Source organism: Dipteris shenzhenensis, chromosome 19 (assembly GCF_047967505.1).
Source record: "Dipteris shenzhenensis isolate YYH24624 ecotype China chromosome 19, Dip_SZ_1.0, whole genome shotgun sequence".
Taxonomy (NCBI): domain Eukaryota; kingdom Viridiplantae; phylum Streptophyta; class Polypodiopsida; order Gleicheniales; family Dipteridaceae; genus Dipteris; species Dipteris shenzhenensis.
The window spans coordinates 11,809,958-11,829,793 of NC_141614.1; the positions used below are offsets into that span (position 1 = coordinate 11,809,958).

The 19,836-nt window shown below is 44.8% G+C and overlaps 2 protein-coding genes across 2 annotated transcripts; one reads left to right on the forward strand and one right to left on the reverse strand.

The window, feature by feature from the left end:
• Positions 1-2,381: 2,381 nt before the first annotated feature.
• Positions 2,382-4,353, reverse strand: LOC147890079 (aspartic proteinase nepenthesin-1-like). Its single transcript, XM_087390203.1, has 2 exons — positions 3,082-4,353; positions 2,382-2,985 (listed from the first exon to the last, which is right to left on the reverse strand). Exons 1-2 carry the CDS (start codon positions 4,351-4,353, stop codon positions 2,908-2,910), a joined length of 1,350 nt encoding a protein of 449 aa, XP_087246329.1. The 3' UTR covers positions 2,382-2,907.
• A 10,483-nt stretch (positions 4,354-14,836) lies between these two features.
• On the forward strand, positions 14,837-15,506 carry LOC147890080 (protein transport protein Sec61 subunit gamma). The gene is made up of 2 exons (XM_087390693.1): positions 14,837-15,082; positions 15,180-15,506. Exons 1-2 carry the CDS (start codon positions 14,989-14,991, stop codon positions 15,293-15,295), a joined length of 210 nt encoding a protein of 69 aa, XP_087246819.1. The 5' UTR covers positions 14,837-14,988; the 3' UTR covers positions 15,296-15,506.
• Positions 15,507-19,836: the final 4,330 nt, after the last annotated feature.

The window sequence follows — 19,836 nt, forward strand, 5'->3', positions numbered from 1 at the left end:
CAATGCTGCTATCGGAAGGTATTCCCCAGTCGATGTATCAACGAAGGGTGCCCTTGGCTGTGCCTGCACCATCTAATTCAGCCGACCAGGGGCAATTGACTATTCGACTCCTACCAACCAAGGACAATATAGGGCTCAAAAATTTCCATTACCCCCACCTCCTGGGTTCTCAATCATTTGCATCGCGGGGTCACTCCTATGAATTAGGTGTTAATAGAGGAGCCGCCCAGTGATAGGGAAGAGCTAGAACACACCCTTTTGATAGGTGATTATTTACAATAAGAAAGTCCTCCACACCAGTCTGGCTATATAAACCACTATGTTATGCAGGACAAATAGGATATCTCGGTCTATCAAACTACCCCCATCTCTCATAAGGCTAGAGATATGGACACCTTGACTTGGAAGCCCCTGATCCATTGCTATACATGTCAAGGTCCCCAAAGGGCTGGTGAGTGTCCACACAAGATGCTAGCCAATCAACCGATGGCCTACTATAAGTGCCAAGGACCTCACTTTCTAAAGTATTGCCCCTATAAGGTTGACCAAACCCTGCCAGTGGAAACTACCACCAATTTGGGTGCACCATCATGTTCTAGCTCCGACTGGATCATCTCTATAAGGATTATCCGATGCAAAGGACCTCTAGGATGGCCGCACATCCTAAGACCAGCATTAATGTACTGAGTATTGAAAACGGCCAAGTATCTTTGGTGTCCTTAAACATTATAACTAGGCCCCAAGCTAGAGCCGTTATCAAAGAACTCTACAAGTAGGCCAAAGGGATAAAGCCAATCCATCCCAACCTAACGAGGCAAACTGCAAGGGTGAAGTTAGAATTGGAAAGGGACCTAAAAAGGTGATTATTCAAAGCCAACCTGATGAGGACACAACTACTCTATCTACCTCGTCCTCTTCTAGCCATAATATCTCGATCATAAACCATTTCAACTAGCTACCTAAAGGGAGGGATGATACTAGGGGAGTGTTGATTAAAAGAAAACCTCCAATCCTTGAAGGTCAAAGTGAATACCTAGGCCCAGTCATTCAGAAACAATACCTTATTGAGGCACATTCCTATTAATTAGTCTATCACCCCCCCCCCCCTATTCTCGATTAACATAAGTTATAAGGTTGTCTAATTATTCACACTACACTTTGCCCTCCCCTTGCTCTTGTCTCTCTGCTCTTTGCTACTCCCTCCGCTCTCTCCACCCTTCACTACTGCCTCCTCTCCCCTCTCCACCCTCATTCTCCTTTGCACCCTCTCCCTCTACTCCTCTCCTTACCCCTCTGCCCTCTCCCTCTCCTCCTCTCCTTACCCCTCTACCCTCTCCCTCTTGTCTCTCACTGCTTCCACTCCTCTCCCTTCCCCCTACCTTCCATCTCTACCCCTTCCTCGTTGTTATTGGGAGGCTTTCACAGCCCCTCTCCTCTACCTACAAATTGCAAACTACCTCCCCCCTCCTCCTTTTATGTACCTCAAAAGCTTCTAGATGCAAAGGCTTTTGGAAGAAGCCTGTGCCATTGCACCAATTGCAATGAGGCTTGTGGAAGAAGGTTGCGCCACCAATATAACCCCCTCATGTGAAATTCACCTTAATTAATCAAACATGGGATCCACCTTACCTTAATCAAATATTACGCGTTGCCCTTACAAAAACAAATTAATTTATGGGTGCAAATTCAACCGAGGGGCCCTCCCTATTCTCATTGATAAATATGATGAGCATTCATTTGCATTAGAACTTCCTTGGAACTTTGCAATTGGCCATAACATTTCACTTTAGTTTTCTCATTTCATGAAAAAAAGGAAAAAAAAGAGGGGGGGGGGAGCGGACCTTTGCCATGTGGTGGAGACGCACAAAATAGGTTCCACCCAGTGGTTTCTTCCATCATCATCCCACAACTGACACACGGGGGACACAAATGGCCAACCTCCCCAACCTCAACCGTGATGTGGGGAGACCCTCTTAGATCCTAATTAGGCCTTGGCAGGCCAAACTTCCCCTATAAATGCATTACACTCTAGGCCCTCCAGGGCTAAGCTTAGCTAAGTTTGCTACCGACATGGCCTTGTCGAAATGGCGGCCCTTATCACCTAATGACAAACCTAGTGCTTTCACTCTTCATGCTATGTCTTAGGGACCCTACACTAATGCGATTGCATTTTAATAGGAAAAAGAACCACTAGAATTGGAAGTCTTGAATGAGGGGTGACTCAATACTTATATAATCCAATAGTCTCATTTGAGGAGTCTTATAACCCTACAATAGTCCATTATATCTATATATATATATATATATAGAGAGAGAGAGAGAAAGAGAGAGAGAGAGAGAGAGAGAAGGGGGGGAGGGCGGGGGGGCATGGTTTTGGGATAGTTGCGTCAGAAAGTTAAGGGTCAATGCTCCACAGTGAGCCACCAAATGAGAGGAAAGGGGCTTGACGCTTGGTATCCAACTTAGGTTTAGTTGGGGGCCCATGCATGTGCCACATGGGCACTACATGCAACCCTCAATAAGGTGTGGTGTCCAAAGGTTCACAAGGTCCCTTACGGATTTAAACCTAAGCAGCAGCATATAGGCTGGGAAACTAAATGACCTTGGCCAGTCACAACAAAATAGCATTCTGGAGGGCTATCTTGCCAAGCCTTCAAGATCTATGTGCACAAAGCCAAGCTGGTTCATCATGCATAAAATGGCATAAAATGAGAACTCTGCTGCAACATACTTCCGATTACAATGAGTTCAGAATCCCACTTGAACTTCAGACTGATGATTTGTAGATGGCACTTCATCTTGCCCACAAATGGCTCTCTTGAACAAAGCTTAAGCTGCTGCAGAAAACACTGACGTGGGTAGATTGCACCAAATTCCCAAGCTTAAAGCCGGTAGGCAGATTGCACCTTATCTTCCAAAGCTTCCACAGTCCCTCTGCACAAAGCCCAGCTGGTTGTGCTGCAGATCATACATGAAATGAAAATTCTGTTGCACCAAATTCCCAATGATGGTCAGCATGCCCAGATCAGGATTGATGAACCCTCCTGACAGAATTGCCACACAGGTGGAAGACGAATCTACCTGCACGAAAATGTTCTGTGCCGGGACATTCAGGTCTGCGTTCTCGAGATTTAGAGTGAAGCGTGGAAACTGAGGGTTCTTTGATCCTGAGGTGTTGTAGCATATCAATCCTTCTAAATCCCCACCCAAGCGAACCTCTGAGTAGGAAACTAGCGCTTTGAGAACTTCATGGAGAGATTTGAATGCTGGCTCTGCAAGGATTAAAGCTGTCGTGCTAGTGTCGAAGATCACCCCACCTCTTCCGTCTGGCGTTATTTCGAATACTTTCCTGGATACATTCAGCCTCGTGCTTCCCAAAGTGATACCGAGAAGGTGCACATAATAGAAAGAATTAGCTTTCCTGATGTTGTTTACCACGAGACGTGTATACTTTATGCCACTTTCTAAGTGAAATGAAGACTTGCCAAGGTAGAGAATACTGGCATTCGTCGTAGTCTGCGTCTGACTTACCAAGCAGTAAGAGAAGGCGTTGCCGAAGTGATTCCCCAGCTGTGATATGAACGAATAAGGTCCGCGGTCGAGCCCTACCAAGCCCGACGTGTCAAAGTTGCCGCTGGTGTGATGGGCGCACCCAAATGCGAAACCAGGGAAAGCAACAGTGCCACCACCCACTCGGTTAAGAGTGACAGTCTCGGTGGCGAGATCTCCGACGGCTGTGGAGTTTCCTCCATAGGCATACTCAAACCGGCAGGATGTGGAGCAAGGGGGAAGAGGCGGAAAGCTGGAGGTAAAATTGAGGGCAGAGATCTGGGAGCAAAAGGGATTGAGACAGGGAAGGGGGGAGAAGGAAGAGGAGAGGTTGGGGAGGAAGGTGGGGGAAGAGGGGGGGGAGCAGGGGGAGCAAGGGGAGCACTGAAGCCAAGCGAGGGTGCTACCAGTGTCAGCGAAGGCAAGGAAGGAGCGGGGGGGGGTGCCAAGGGTGAAGCTCATGAGATACTCACCAGAAGAGGAAGGGTCGATGGAGAGGGGGCTCTGGAAGGAGCTGAGGCGAGCCAAGGAAGCTGCTCGAGCTCTGCTTCTGAGAAAAGGATGAGGTCGGAGATGGCGATGGAGGGGAATGCTGATGAGAGGCAGAGCAGAACATGAGATCAAGTGAAGAAGGAGGAGCAGCAGCCATAGCCATCGCCACATGGAGCTTGGTGTTGTTGAAACAGTGGCCTGTCGGTCCGATGGAATGGACTCAGTAGAGGTCCCGTTGGCTTTAATTTCAAGAAATGAAATTTCAATTTTCAAGACTCCAAGTGCTGCTTCGTCGCCCACATTAGCAGCCATCTTTGCATTTGTTAACGCTCGTCGTCATTATGAGAGTCTGGACTGTCTCTGTGCATCTGTTGTCTCAGGTCTCAAAATCTACGCATCTGTTTCCACGCATCTGTTCTTCTGCCGTTGTAGTGCTACTGTCGCTTGCATTGCTGCTCTGCTAGGCCCTTGTGGCATCTGCTCCTGTAGCCTGGACCTAAATGCAGTAGCGACACAGATCATTAGCCTTCATTGGCAATTCTCAGTGCTAGCTTACAGTTCTCCTCTACTGCCCCATGGAGCCCTCTTTGCTAAGAAGAGGACCCCTTTGAGTGCCACATGCAAACCTCTCCTTGAAGCAATAAAGATTGGGATCATGCAGGGATCATGCATGGCACACATACTTTGTGTGTGAACGAAACACACATAGGAACTCAAATACATGCATTTTAACTATCTTGCACCATGTGACCCCCAACATGCACACACACTGTGGTGTGTGTGTTTTTGTGTTTGTGTGTGTGTGTGTTTATAATCTTCCTCTCTCTCTCTCTCTCTCTCTCCTCTGAGATCTCTCTCTCTCACAGGAGAAGGGGGGAGAAGAGAGAGAGACGAAGATTATAAACAAACAAATATATATATTTGTTTATATTTGTGAGGCGCGAGGACGGAGTGCCACATGGCGATAGACTACCTCTATGGCACTCTGCGCCTGTGGCACTCTTCGCCTCACGCCATGTGCACTCCGTCCCTACGCCTGACAACTGTAGAAGAGCAGGGCCACCTCATGCGCCGTGTGATTCGCCCCTTAATTGCCACGTAGTATGTGCCACCAGCCGTCATGGCAGAGGGCTGTGTCACGCCATGCTATCTAGTGTCCATCTCCCTCTCTCTTCCTCTGCAGAGTCTGTAGTTCAATGGCGGCGGGCCCTCTGTCTGTCCTCTATATCTAAATCCGTAGTGGCCACGGACGAGACTCACGCCACGTCCGCATTCTGCTGCAGTTCGCAGTCCAGGACCATTCAGAGCACCACATGGAATATCAATGTTGCTCTTCTCGCACTGGCCATCCCCGAACATCCTCCACGCTCCTCCGAAGCTCCCACGAACCTCCATTTTCCACTTTCCAAGCCTCCAAATCTCGCCATGTTGAAACCTCTCCTTAAAAAATAGTATAGATATAGATATAGATATAGATGTGTCATTTGAGAGAGAATTGAGCTCTTGGCCCGATCCCTACCCAGCACCAAAGCTCTCCTATGAACTCTACTTGCAGCGAGCGTGAAATCAAAAAGACAGAGGAAGGCAATGACATCCCTAAAATTCCAACGAATATATAGCCCTCTCTACTCTTGCCTGACTGGGTCGGTGAGCGTGGAGTTGCTTCTTGTATATATTGCAGTCCAAATATATAGATATTGATAAATGTTCTCTCTTTGATGTGACAGAGAGAGTTCCAGACTTGGGATTTGCCTCCTCTCTCCCTAGCTTATGAGCAATACGTTTTGCTTGGAAGCGATTGTTTATACGCTCTGCATGAGGCTCCTTGGAAGTGGAAGCAGAAGCGGACTTTCCCCTCCCAATCGACTTTAGGAGATCCGTGGGTGATGGAGGATGTGCCATCTTGCAATTGCGATACGATTGGAGGCGAAAGAAGGAAGCTATGTCCCCGTTCGCTAAATTTTGCAACTCGCGACTGGGCAGCTGGGTCCATGTACAGTCTTGAGTCCTTCCTGAGTCTCCTTCTCTGGTACACAATATAAGTTCAAAAAAGACATCTTATTAGCTTTGTGACTCTGTGTCTCCGTCACCTTCAAAATTCTCTCTGCCTTCTTTGCTTCTTCATCTTGATTGCATTGAAATGGACACACGGTCTGTCACTTGGTTGCTTGGTCCTTTTCCTTCACCTTCCTTGCTCAGCTTCCCACACCACTTTTCCACCTTCAGGCGCACCTTGAGTTCTCATCGTTTGAAACTTCTCAGCCATCCCCATAACTAAACCGGGAGCTGGCGCACCAACCTGTAGAAAGGCTGGACTCAACATCTGTGCGATTGGATGAGCTCCCATGTAGGAGGATGGAGGAGCACTGCCTGGCTGTGGAACTTGTTGAACTCCTGCTTTTATCACCACCATAAACCTCACCTTCACCTTCACTTGCCTTGCTACCCGACCCATTCGCCCCCCAACGACCCCTGCTAAAGCTCCTCATTCGTGATGCTCCATATGTTCAAAAAGTGAAAGCGCTTTTGCTCGCCTTAGTCTTTAGTCGTGATTGTCTTCATTTTGTGGCCATTATGAATGCGTGGGTGGGTATCTCATACCAGTCATCTCCGAGATCGAAGCTGTACTCCACCCAAGCTTTGCCAATGCGCTCTTTCCTTGTTCTCACATTCCTCCAAACCTCTGAGAAGCTGCAACCAGCTAGCTAGCTCACCCATTTGCAACAGCTCTCAAGTTGGGCAAGTAGAAGCTTACCAATTCTCTCTTTCCCTATTCTCACATTCCTCCAAACCTCTGCGTAGCAACCAGCTAGCTATGTAGTATGCTCTTCTCGTGGCAAGCTTCTCGCAATGCCTTCTCACCCAAGCGCATGTGTCTTCATTGTCTTCATGGGCTGGCAATTGGTCGCGCTGGTCTTCATGCTTTTCGTGCTTAATCTTACAATTGTTGTGCTTATCGCGTCTTGTTGCGGTACCATGCTATCACTGCTCTCTCAGGACCAACAACCTCACTGGACCTCTTTCGTTGGCTGCATCCTGCAGCTCTTTCCGAGCAGCAATCACTTCGCATTTTCCCTTCCCGAGCAGCTGGGGAATCTCACCGGCCTCACATCTCTGGACATCTCAAATTAGAATAGCTTCTTCCCTGGCTTACCTCGCCAACCTCACCTCCTTCAATTGCTCTTTGACCTTGTGCGTCCTCTTACTGCGCATCTATGAGGGCAACCAAATATCGTTGTCGTCTGTGAGGTCGCTATCGGAATCCAAGATGCACTAGTCACTGGGAAACTCTTGGGTACACGCTATGAAACAACGCATTCTATTTAGAGCTACTGAAACATATATGCACTTAAAATGCCTCCCATACTTGCTACTAATGCCTCGATGCAATTTATATACCCGACGTCGGGGACTCCTAGGAATCAACACATCCTCAATCCAGTTGCATTAGAGAGCGAACATGCAGAGAGACAGAGACAAAGAGGTACCTAGAGCGTCAAAAATCCCTTGTAGGAGACTCTCTTCCAGACTTATCTCTTCCCAACAACACCACAATCTCTTGCAGCAAACTCTCTTCCTAGAGCACTTCAAACACCACACTCTTGAAGCAGGCTCTCTTGGGACAACCCTCACACTCTCTTACAACAGGCTCTCAAAGAATGTGCAACGCAATCGCCTATCCAAGAGAGCCCCTCCAAGATGAAAGATTTCGAGGTGCATGGTTTCCTTTAAGATCAAAGATTTTGAGCTGTGGTCTCTTGTAATGAAAGGAGAGGCATGCGAAGGAGAGGCACACGAAGGAAGGAGAGGAAGGAGGGAGAAGGCGCCATGTGGCAAGAGAGGAAGGAAGGAAAAGGTGCCACAATGGCATAGCCCTTGGATCACCGCGTGGATCCTTTCCTTAAAGGTTAGTATAGAGTATAGATTGGATGACGAAAAAGGGTCCTACATCTATCTGTACATTTGTTATAACCTTAAAGCAAAATTCACAAAGATGTAGGCCCTGCCTCCAAAAAAGTGAGGTGGAAAAAAGATATTGGACCTAAGATCCACATCACGCAAGGGTTTCACAAATCAATTCCGGCCTCGAGAGGCCAGAAATGAGACATGGTTGTCCCCTTTTTAGGCCAATGCCAAGACTGCCACATTGCCACCACTGGCAAGGTGGGACATCACCCAGGTGCATAGGATTCAAGACCAATCACTCAACCCATCAAGCTAGTTTTCCCCCTTCATGTCAGAAGGGCTTCTCATTGAGCTAGCAATCAAGCTCGTCTCACCACCAACCCAGCAACCACCAAATTGGCTATCAAGCTCATGTGAACCGGACCCTATAGGTCTTTTGCTCATGGGGTCCATGGTTCAAGGCTTTGGTGGGGTTACACAAGTGAGTTTGGCTGCCCAAGGTTTTGTCCATGTTGCTTTTACACATCCAATGATATTTTGCAACATGGCTTCCACCTCTTTCACGTCCCTACTACCCAACTTTGAGTAGCCAGTGTGTAAAGACCCTCACTCTCCATGGCCAATTTGCCAATATTTACAGAGCCTCTCACAATTGGAAAATTCTTTTACACTCCTCCCACTATAAATTAGTTTACTCATGCATGGGGTTGGTTGCCGCACTCTTAGCCATGCAAACAAAACTGAACTAAAAGCAAAGGCTCTTACTCGAATCAGTTATCAGGACATTCGAGAATTTTTGCTCCATAAGACCTACTCGTATGACATAAGGATGGGACTTGGAAACCAAGTCACCCTCAAATGGCGAGACGGGGCGAGACCTACGATAGCACATCATTGGTGGCCATTTGAGGGTGACCTAGGGACCCACATTTGTTCCCTCACATGGAGGGTCTTAGGAGTAGACACTTAAGCAAAATTGGAGGGTATTTTGGAATTTATGCACCATAGTCTATTGCAGGTTCTTAGAAATTTTTAGGTTTGCAAGTCAAAAGTGACCTAGTGCGCTGAACACATCTGACCTAAGGACTTGCAAAAATGAGCGAACTTGGCTCTTGTCCTCACAAGGGTTCTCACACAAGAAACCTCACACTTAACTGGCTTGCAGGTTGTGAGCCCATTTTTCGGCAAGATCCAACCCAAGAGGAGGCAGAGCCTGTCGTGACATGTGATTGGCTTGCAAGTTGAGAGTCCATTTCCCATCCAACTTGAACCAAGGGGGCATGGATTATTATTCCTAGGCATCAAGGTTGAGGTAGTTGGTTTTCAAGCTCTAATGACTTGAGGTTGTGGATTTTTAGGCTATAGGTTCTAGGTGGCAATAGAGTTTTGAGACATTAATTAGAGAATACATTGAGGGAGACTTGGGCTAAGAATCCTTGCAAATGATGGCTTGGAATGAACACTCAATGTTGGAAAGTTGTGACTTGACTGAGAATAGCTTTTTACCGTTAAATTAGAAAAGTGCAACCACAACATCTTTCCCTAACATGGAAGTTCAAAGGAAGATGGGAGGAAAGCATTTAAGATAAACTTATTAGAAAAGTGCAGCCACAATAGAAATTTATTTTTTGGCAAATTAAAGATGGAGGGCAAAGATTAATCCTCTACCATGGGCAAATTTTGATCTCAAAAGAGATTAGTCCTCTACTCCCTCTTGTGATTCTATAATTCAATCTAAACAAAGGCGATTGGGAGGTTACAATCCATCTTTCCCCCTTACTCAATTGAATTGCTTTTATCACTAAGCACATGCTTTTAGGGCCCTTCCACATAGGGGACACCATTGGATGAATCTACCTTTCCCCCTCACTCATTTGAATTGCTTTTATTACTCTGCACATGCTTTTAGGGCCCTTCCACATAGGTATCCCTATTGGATGAATCCCTCTACCTCACGACACCAACACGTGTTGGCAATCTACATCGCAGTGCCATGAATGCAATAATAAGCGATAGAAGGAGAAATTTGTCTAGGAGCCCCCCCCCTTCTCTCTCTCTCTCTCTCTCTCTCTCTCTCTCTCTCTCTCTCTCAATACCTACATGTATGTATGTGTCCCTGCGCGTGCACGTGTGTGCATGCATGTATGTATGTATGTAGCTTTCAAGCCATCATGTCACTTTTGTAATTCCATTCGTATGCTTCCAAGGAATGCAACCCTTAGGTACTTCCCAATTTATTTCCTAATAAATGTAAAAATCTCATCTATCTCCTAATGGCAAAAGCTCATTCTCTTAGGGGCCACCCACTCAAGGCAGCTACCTTGATTCCAACAAAGGGAGCTTGAACTTAGAGAGAGGTTTATATCCTTGTATCACACAAGATGGGGATCTTCATCTATTACTTATCACATGCGATCTCGTCTACCACTTTTGGCCTTTCATCCACTACACATCTTTGGCATTGACTAGACTTGACCTTACCATTAATGACATGTAGAAAAATTATTCTCAACACATTTTTAACCTTTACGATGAAAGGCAACAAAATTGTATGGAAGTGATTTGTGGAGATTATACATGTACTATCATAAAGCATAATCAATTGAAAAATATAATTTTAACCTCACAAAAAAAAGAAAGGATTGTGATACTTATTCTTTCAAAATGGGCAGTGAGGATCCAACCTTTCTAACCTCTTTCTTATTTTAAGAGCTAAAAATCACCTTCCACTAGAAGATAGACAACATAGGATAAGTAGGTTGTCTCCAAATTATGCATGCTTCCACACTCCCAAGGTTAGAGGTGATTTGTGGAGATTATACATGTACTATCATAAAGCATAATTAATTGAAAAATATCATTTTTGCCGCACAAAAAAAAGAAAGGATTGTGATACTTATTCTTTCAAAATGGGCACTGAGGATCCAACCTTTCTAACCTCTTTCTTATTGTAAGAGCTAACGCATCACCTTCCTCTAGAAGATAAACAATATAGGATAAGTAGGTTGTCTCCAAATTATGCATGCTTCCACACTCCCACAAGGTTAGAGTTTTGTAGAGACCCAAATTTTGGATTAATATTTTCACCAACCAAGCACTTATAGATTTGAGCTGAAGCAAGTGCAATATTAGACAACCCACTAGTGACGGCCCAATATGATTTGACTACATACATTCATACATACATACATACATACATACATACATGTATGTATATATATATATATATATATATATATATGATTTTGTATTAACATATGGTAAAGATATACAACAAGGTCCAAAATTACCTATGTGAGCACAAAGAGTTGCACCATTCTACGTCGTATGATCAAAGGAGAACTTGCTGTTGTCTTGAGGGAATTAATCAAAGGACACATAAATAGGGCCAAGTCCCATGTCTTGAAGGGATTGGACTAGGAAGCCTCAATCTAGCCAATCGTATGCTTTATTGAGATCCACTTTCAAGAAGAAAATGGTGAGTGTCTTCAGCATGTTTGCAGCCTCCCATAGGGTTTACTATAACTTCTAGTAAATGCATGCCCTTTGATCATTAATGCATTTTTTATGGCCCTCTTGAGCACCCTCTGAGTATCTTGGATTGCCTATTGATCAGAGCTGTTGATGGGTTGAAATGTTCCTTCCAATTCACTTGTATTCGGAGCATTGAAATAGCGATACCAATGGGCGAGAAATAATAGGAAATAGCAACAAGTCTAGTAATATTGAAGGCTAGCCTCCAAACATTTAGTCTCCTTTAAATCAAGAGGGAGTGGCTTTCCCTTGCCCGAAGTCACATCTTGTGTCAAAGCCACTTGCCCAAAGTCACATCCTAGTGACATAGGCTTATGATCATAAAGAGCTAAAGAGGAGAAGGTCTAAGTGTCAAAATCAGGGTCAAATCTAATTGGAGTCCTTGTGTTAAAAACCTATCCGCAACCTAGACTCCCTCTTGTTATCTCCAACTTATTTATTGGGCCAAATAAACATTCTAGGAGTACCAATCTCAACTATTTGGTGTAATTCTTTGAGTGCATTCCACCCTACAATTTCATTGCCTTTGATCACTAATCCTTTGGTGTCCCATCTATCTCAAGCTGGCTCTAGCATATTAAAATCTACTTTGAGCATAATCATACCATCTAAACTAGCCAAAGTGTCCCAAACTTGCTTCCTTGCGATACAACTAGTGGGAGCATACCAAATACCATTTTAAACTACATACCCTCTAGGTCACACTTGAGCATCACCCGCATACCCAAGGGGTACAGAACATGAAATCACACTTTCTCACTATTGCTATTCTTCCCTTTCCTTCCTTAGGACCAGTACAAAAGCAGTTCCTTCTTCTATTCACACTTCTTAGTCTTTGCTCGACACCTATTCTTAACTTTAACTTCTTGAAGGGCTAAGAAAGTGGGGAGGAGTGCATTTTCTTTTAGCTAGTTGAGTAGTTCCATGTTTCTACTAGGATCTATTAAACCACAAACATTTTGGGTCAATAGGTTTATTTATCATTATTTTTATTCTTTTCGTTTCAAGACTTGGCCGTCGAACTAGAGTCCCCATCTTTAATTGCCTTCTCTTATTCTGAAGGATAACTTCTGCTTTGGATAACAACAGAAAGCCTTTAGCATCTAGGAAGTATCTAGATAAGTTTTTTCGAGAATCTTTGTCCTCAGAATACATATCATGTTCTTTATTAATGTCCTCTTTAAACTACTTTCACCACCCCTGGCTCAATACAATGTCCTCTTCGTTGTTCGTAGCTTCTTGCATCCACTGTTCTCTCTCTTGATCAACACTTTTAAGGATATCAAAGGTGAGACCATCTTGTCCATTTCTCCAAAGTAGTAGACTTGTGGGTAAAGACTATATCTTTTCTTGTTATTATAGTCCCCTTACTAGGGTTTGTCTCTTTGAGGGGGTTGTTCTTGATCCTTCGGTTTCTTAGCAGTCCATTGCTTCTTTTAAATCAGCTGAGTGTGAGGGGGCTTGGGTTTGATCTTTTTTTTAGAGAAACTTGGAGATGCCATATAAGAGACATCCCCATGTGCAATAGCAACACTCGTGAGCACTACTAGTGCCCTAAGCAAAAGGTTGTAGGTGTTCTACATTAGCCTTCCATTTTAGGAGTTTTAAGCATTATAGCTCTATACTAGTGCCACAAAAATGATACATTGATGAAATCTATGCAGTTAATGTGAAGGCTCTCAAACCCTCTAAGCCTTTGAAGGGAATTAAAAGCAACTAGAAGAAGAGATAAATGTTGGTCCGATCTCCGTCCTAGCATCCTCTTGTGTAGGGATGATGAAAGGTGTTGTTACCTCTTAGCATGCCACATTGGGGGGGGAGAGGGGGGGGGTCGCTCTTCATAAACACCAAATAGCACGTGTGAGCAAGCATGTATAAAAAATATCCCTATTATTGCCTTTTTATATTTTCTCATGTAATTTATTAGCCCCCTCTTGCACGTATAAAATTTTTAATCTTAAAATTTTATTAACCCCCTCTTGCATGTATGTAAAGGGCACATAAGTCCCCTCGTCCTCTCATGTATATAAAGGGTATGTAGGTCCCCACAGTAAAGAACACTCCTCCCATCCTATATTACCTCTTTATGTGTTACCACAACTAGCGACTCCCCGCCCCCCCCCTTTAGTGCCATACTACCAGGAGGCTTCCTTTGTATGCCACCTTGGTAGCAATTATTACAAGGTGGGACAACAAGCCATGTGATGCTAGAAATGCCACACAAACGTGCCATGCTAGTAGGCCACACCACGTTGATTGCATGGCATGAGGAGTTGGATGAGACTCTGAATGCTTGGTGAACACCACCATTGAGTCGAGGCCTAGTATGGGTATGCTACTTAGTATGGGTATAGCAGCTCTTAGCTAAATTGAGCACCCACTAGTTAATGGAGTTTGTGTGGTGAGCTAAGGGCCTAGGGGCCTAAGGCAAGTCCTGCATGCCTAGGTCCTTCAGGGTCCTGGTATCTTCTCTGCTCTTTGATTAATTACGGAGTAAGGAGTCCACACTTGAGGTGGCGCCGAATACATAAGGTGGTGAGAAAGCGTTCTCCATGAGATGTCTGGTGCCTCACAGAGGAAAAACTGGCTCTCAAAACAAAACAAACTGATGAAATTGAGTCCTTATTTTTAATGAATCGAAAAGCAAATTGAGCTTTAAAAATAGGACACGTGGCTCAATGAGAGCGTGAATTTCCCATTGATCACACTATGCTGCTTGCCTCAAAAGTGCTTTAATCTAAGAGCATGGTCATGCATTGCCCTACTTCGTTGAATTGCTTCAGCTTATCATGTTCACACAAAAAAGTTCGCTCCACCTTGGGTTGCAGGGAACAGATTTCTCCCATTGGCTGTGTTAATGGTGTTGCAGGAGCATGTATTAGCATTGCCTCGCTAGAGGCAGGCTATAGCAACAAGGAAGTTGCTTTTCTAGGTCCCCGTCTAAAGCGCACTTGCCTTTCTCTCCTACCCACTCAACTTTAACCGCATTGCCAATTTGATATTTGCGTTTGGGTGATTCCACTATTTACCTTCTAGTTTGTTTTTATTTGCTTATTTGTGTGTAGAAATGAGGTAAATAGGTCTAGGTGGAATATGTCAAGCCAGGCTTTCTACCCTCTAAAAACTTCAGCTTATTTCATTCTCTAAGTGTGTGTGTGTGTGTGTGAGAGAGAGAGAGAGAGAGAGGGCACTGCTCTAGGCACCCTGTTGTTTGATTAAAGGAGAGCTTTGAAGCTTGGAGAGGCCATCTTATTGGCTGCACTGTACTCAAAGAGAGCCCTTGAACCTTCCTCTTGAGGAGGGGCGACATTTCCGTGTGTCACAGCAAGCAGTTCTTAGAGTGCCACATCACCAAGGTGCCACGTCACCAAATGGAGATGCCAAGTCAGCAGCCACATCAAGATGCCACCCACATCAGCAAGGCGAGCGTGCTGATTCTTGCGTTTTGCTGGTTTTGCCCATTTGGGTTTTCTTCACAAGCTCTGATTTGGCATTTGCTACGTTGCCATGGATACGGTAGACTCTGTCGTGCAGCCCGTTAAGGATTTTGTCAAGGACAGCATCCGCCTTGTCAAGCGATGCCATAAGCCCGATCGAAAAGGTGCAACACTTGCGTTTAGAGGTGGTTGCAAATTCGGATGCACTTTACATTAAGTTTTTTCCTGAAGATCATGCAGCTTTCGATGTCTTTTCTACAGAGTTTACGAAGATCGCCTTTCGGACAGCCATTGGCTTTGTCGTAATGGGGTTTGTGGGCTTTTTCGTGAAGTTGATTTTTATACCAATCAACAATATTATCGTGGGATCTGGATAGATCGTCGGGCGCGTGCACTAATGAATATCGATCCAGGACAGTGTGTTATCCTAGCTGTATAGCTACTGGACCGTTTCGGATCACTTTTCAGGTATAAAAACGTGATCGTCATGTAGTTTTATTCGCGACGGGGCTGTACTTTTATTGTCCAAAGGTACTGATGAGAACATAAGCATAGCTTTGCTTACGGAGTTATTTTTATTTTGATTTCTCTCTATAACCCTTAGATTTGTTTAATGTCTCACACAGACTCCTCGTCTCTTTTTGTCTCTCCTTCGTTGGTTTGCTCGCTTTATACAAAATTTAATTTTATCTTATGACGGTGTACTTTTATTTATGTTGATAGCTGTTTTATAATTTTCACTGGGACGAAATGCATTTACATTCTACTTTGTTATCAGTGTGAGCTTCAATTTTTATCAGGAGTGTAATTTGACAGCATCAATGGAATGTTTGCCGTAGCTACATTTCTAGAAAAGTTTACTGCTTCCAACAATCCAACACTAAGTCTTCCGGATCTTCAGTCGAGTTTATCTAATGTATCTTCATAAATGTGTCTCTGCCCCAATGGCAGTGATTTTATAAATTTGTTTTGTAAGGATTGTGTGGTGTCTTCTACAGTCATAGGACTCGTAGTAGAGGAGAAAATGTGTAAGGATGTCTCCTTGTGCTCCAATGGAGCACTCATATAACACATAGCATGCTTGCCTCGTGGTCAACACAGGGTAGGGCAACACAATACATGATATGCACTCACTACCACATTGTCATCTTTGCTACCTTTCAGTCTTGTATCTGACCTTGGGCTGTGCTCTAGGCTGCTCTCCCCTCGCGTTTCTCCCCAATACAATGGCCAATTAATCTCCTCAGGTATGTTTCACTATTCTGTGTATCCCATGGCATGGTAGAGGGGATCCAAAGCCTGTGTGATTCACGATCACTTTGTTGTTCCGAATCTCATAAAGTTTAAGAAAGATCAATGCACCATTGCACGAGACCCAACCACCACGTTTGGCACAAGAAGTATTCTGTGCTAGTGGTCCTGGTTGGTTTGAATGACTCAATTTTCCATTCCTTCTTTGAGGCTCAATGGCCCAACATGATTGCTTATATACTATTTGGGGACCATCTCTACTTCTGCACGTGCTCAGAATGCCCTCCATGCAAGGCGATGCCACTAAGTGGTCTGACCGAGCTACTCTTAAACGAGGGAGGTTGCCCGTGCGTGCAAGAAGCAGCTTTAAGATTTATAAAAAAAATTCGTTCTCCAAAAGAAGCGATGCTAGAGAGTACATGATCCATCATAACATTGGCGTTGCTGGAGAGAGAGAGAGAGAGAGAAAGAGAGAGAGAGAGATCTATTCATGTTGTGAAGCCCAAAGGGCTATGAGGCAGAGGCAGAAGTACAGCATAAGATTAGACCTCTTTTAGAAGAACTAGAGGTGTGCAGCACGCCCCTAAGCTCTAATGGAACTGAAACTGAAAAGAAAAAACACACTGAACGTGTTTCAGCGTGGATCCTGTTAGAAATTAGCCATAATTGAGCTGAGCTCTGTGGAGTCTCTGCTGGCATCCACAGGGCATCCTAGTGTCTCTGAAACATGCCAGTCATCCTTGGCTCTGATCAGTGGGATGGACCCATGGACTTGTGCAGTAGCTTGGTGCTATGAAGCCGCAAAAAGGGTGCCTCGAATAGGGCGAGAGCTCATGGGGCCTATGTCCAGCTAAGTTTGGCATCTGTGGAGAGTGGGCTCATTATTTTGTATCCTGCAAGCACTGACTGTGGACTCTTCAGTGAAGAACAAATCTATGATCGTCTATTGTCATGGGGCCTATGTCCAGCCTTGTGTAAGTTTGAAGTCTGTGGAGAATAGGCTCTTATTCCCCATCTTGCAATGTCCACTCCTGTTGACTCTCCTAGAAGAAGAAATCTATGATTGTCTGCTGTTAGGCTTCCTATCCGGCCACAGGTCTGGGGAGCCTGTAACTATGTGTGGAGAAACCTCTGATTTTTTGCTGTCGGGTTCCCTGTCTGGCTATAAGTCTCTTGATTTTGTAACTTTATTTGGTTGCCTAAACACCATGTTCATATTGCATAAAGTGCATAGCCTCAAACATTTGGTAATATTGTATTGCATCGATCTTGTAACGTGCCTCTGTTTGGAATTGATAGGATGATGTTCGGAGCCCTGTCCATACTGTGGGTGCAAGGTGGTCGTGTATGTACCTCAGTGCTTGAATGAAGCCATCCCTGGTCAAGTGAAGGAAGTGCTCTTTGTAGACATGCCGTTTTGGTGCAAGTGGCTGTTATGGGAAGATCCATGTTCGTTGAATGGACCTTCCATAGATCTGAGCTTTACTGGATCACATGCTGATGACATTACTCCCGAATCTGATGAAGATTCGATGACTGTCTGTTGTCTCTGGCTAATCTGTTTTCTCTGGCTAAGCCACTGGATAGCCCTTGACCCTAGCGCAAACCCTCTCTTGATCCATTTGACCAGCCGGCATCCCAATGTCTAGACAAGTTAGAACCACAGTACCCACTAGATGTAATATCACCAATGTGAGTCATGAACACACCAGAATGTCTGAGATCACCAGGTACTATCAATTTTTTGATCTAATGAGTCACCAAGTCATGAGCTCCACTAATCGCTAGGCAATCCTCATACAAGCACATGGTCATCTAGCTGTCCCCCTCTCAAGCAAGAAACAACTAGGAACCTGACAGGTACTATACAAGCTGTCCACCGTCTGGTGCAACCATCCAAAGACCTTGCATAGACAAAATCTTGTGGCTGCTCCACATAGAATCCATCCAAAAAATTTGGCATGCATCCAAACATCTTCGGAACCAAGCTTCTGATGGGTTCCTTTCAAATGAAAATTGTGGCTTCCCTAAGTATTGCCTTTGTCAAAACTCTATCTCAATGAAGGCCTCATCGCCAGTCACCATAGCTAGCATGTAGCAAGCGTTGGAAATGAAGCCTCTTCACCCTCCATTCTTCCATATGGGAACACAAAGTGAAAGAATGTGCCAAAACATTCCATTGAAATAACCAAAAAAATATAGAGAGAAACACACACTGAGTTTACCTCCCCATGCCTGTTGGAGTCCAAAAAGCAATGGCTAGCCATGGGTATATCCTCTGTTGGGATCTGGCCCTGATGTTGCATGCCATTATAGCAAGCCACGCATGTGTCTGAAGTGTTCAGCATTGGTGGAGTCCATTCACCTCATCACATTTGTGCGACTCTGACCTCATGATTCTGTCTATGTTCCCGAGCCATCATGCTCGCCATTCGAGTGTCCTGTCTCATTCTTCTCCTCTAGTGATGACTTCTGCATCCCTTGCCCCATGGATTGAGCCATTGTTGTGCTTGTGGTGTCAACCATGGCCTTGGGATTAAGTCTGTATCTTCACCTTCTAGAGCGAGTAATTGCTCCTGATTAGTTTGCCATTCTCCCTTAAGTTGTGAACAGGAAAATGTGAAGCCATTGGTTTTGAGGATACTAGAAGACAAACTAAAATTCACAACACCGTGTCACTTACTTGACAAAGGCACACCTGATGGAATGGAGTTGCCTTCTTCATTCAAAGGGTTTCATCCAAACTGTCCACGTTGATTATGCAACCCTCTTCATAGGCATCCAAGCAATACCAACATGGATGCAGAACCCCCTCATGGGCATCTGCTCCCTCTTTACATCCCACCACGGGCATGTGTTCTCCCCCATGTATAGGCATGCATCTGCTGGTATGCCAGCCATACTTGCTGCCATATGGCAGATCATACGAATACTCGAAGTTCCAAGCTGTCAACTCCTATTTTCCTTCTCATATGGGTGCTCAGATGTGGGGCATTGACCGATAAAGTCTGATAGGAAACAGAGGGCTTATTGGGTCAAGAGGGAGGGTTGTCGCTTTGGGCAGAGTGGCATGGCCAGCGAGGGGCAACAGCTGCATAGTAAGGTCTGAAATAGATGGATCAACGAGTGGTAGTCCCAGAAGACGGCTCAACATGCCACAACTTGCCCCCTATTCACTTGAATATAGCATGTGTCCCTTGACTTTGGCGATGCACGCATGCCATTGTACATGGGGAGGATGGTTGCTGATACAAAGTCGTAGTAGGTAACCATATGAGTTAATACCTTTTGTATCATGCTGAATGTGGAAACCCTTATGCCAGGGAAGATTCTGGCAAGCCAGTTAAATCATACAAGGAATCTGTGTACCTGTCATCAAGGCATTATGAATCCCAATTTAGAAGATTGTCTCACATGCTTACATGTAGTATGAAATCTGCAATCTGGGAGATGTAAACCTCGTAAGTTGACTTGGAGGGAAACTAGCATACTGTGGTATACCTGGGGTAGCGAGAAGGCATTCTGTCAAACTTCACCCATATTAGTGTGCATCTAGCAACCATCATTGCTGACGTGTTGTACTGCAATTCGTGCACCCCCTTAGGAACCTGTTAGTGAGACTTTGGAAAGGTTGCTCAGGATAACCCATTGAGTTGGGCAAACTTCA

What these genes read in the sequence shown, in the direction of transcription:
- LOC147890079 (XM_087390203.1), bottom strand. Translation starts at nt 4,353, where the DNA reads ATGGCTGCTAATGTGGGCGACGAAGCAGCACTTGGAGTCTTGAAAATT. An exon ending in CACAGAACATTTTCGTGCAG is followed by an intron (nt 2,986 to 3,081) that starts GTAGATTCGTCT and finishes TTGGTGCAACAG; the next exon opens with AATTTTCATTTCATGTATGA.
- LOC147890080 (XM_087390693.1), top strand. Translation starts at nt 14,989, where the DNA reads ATGGATACGGTAGACTCTGTCGTGCAGCCCGTTAAGGATTTTGTCAAG. An exon ending in CCATAAGCCCGATCGAAAAG is followed by an intron (nt 15,083 to 15,179) that starts GTGCAACACTTG and finishes TCTTTTCTACAG; the next exon opens with AGTTTACGAAGATCGCCTTT.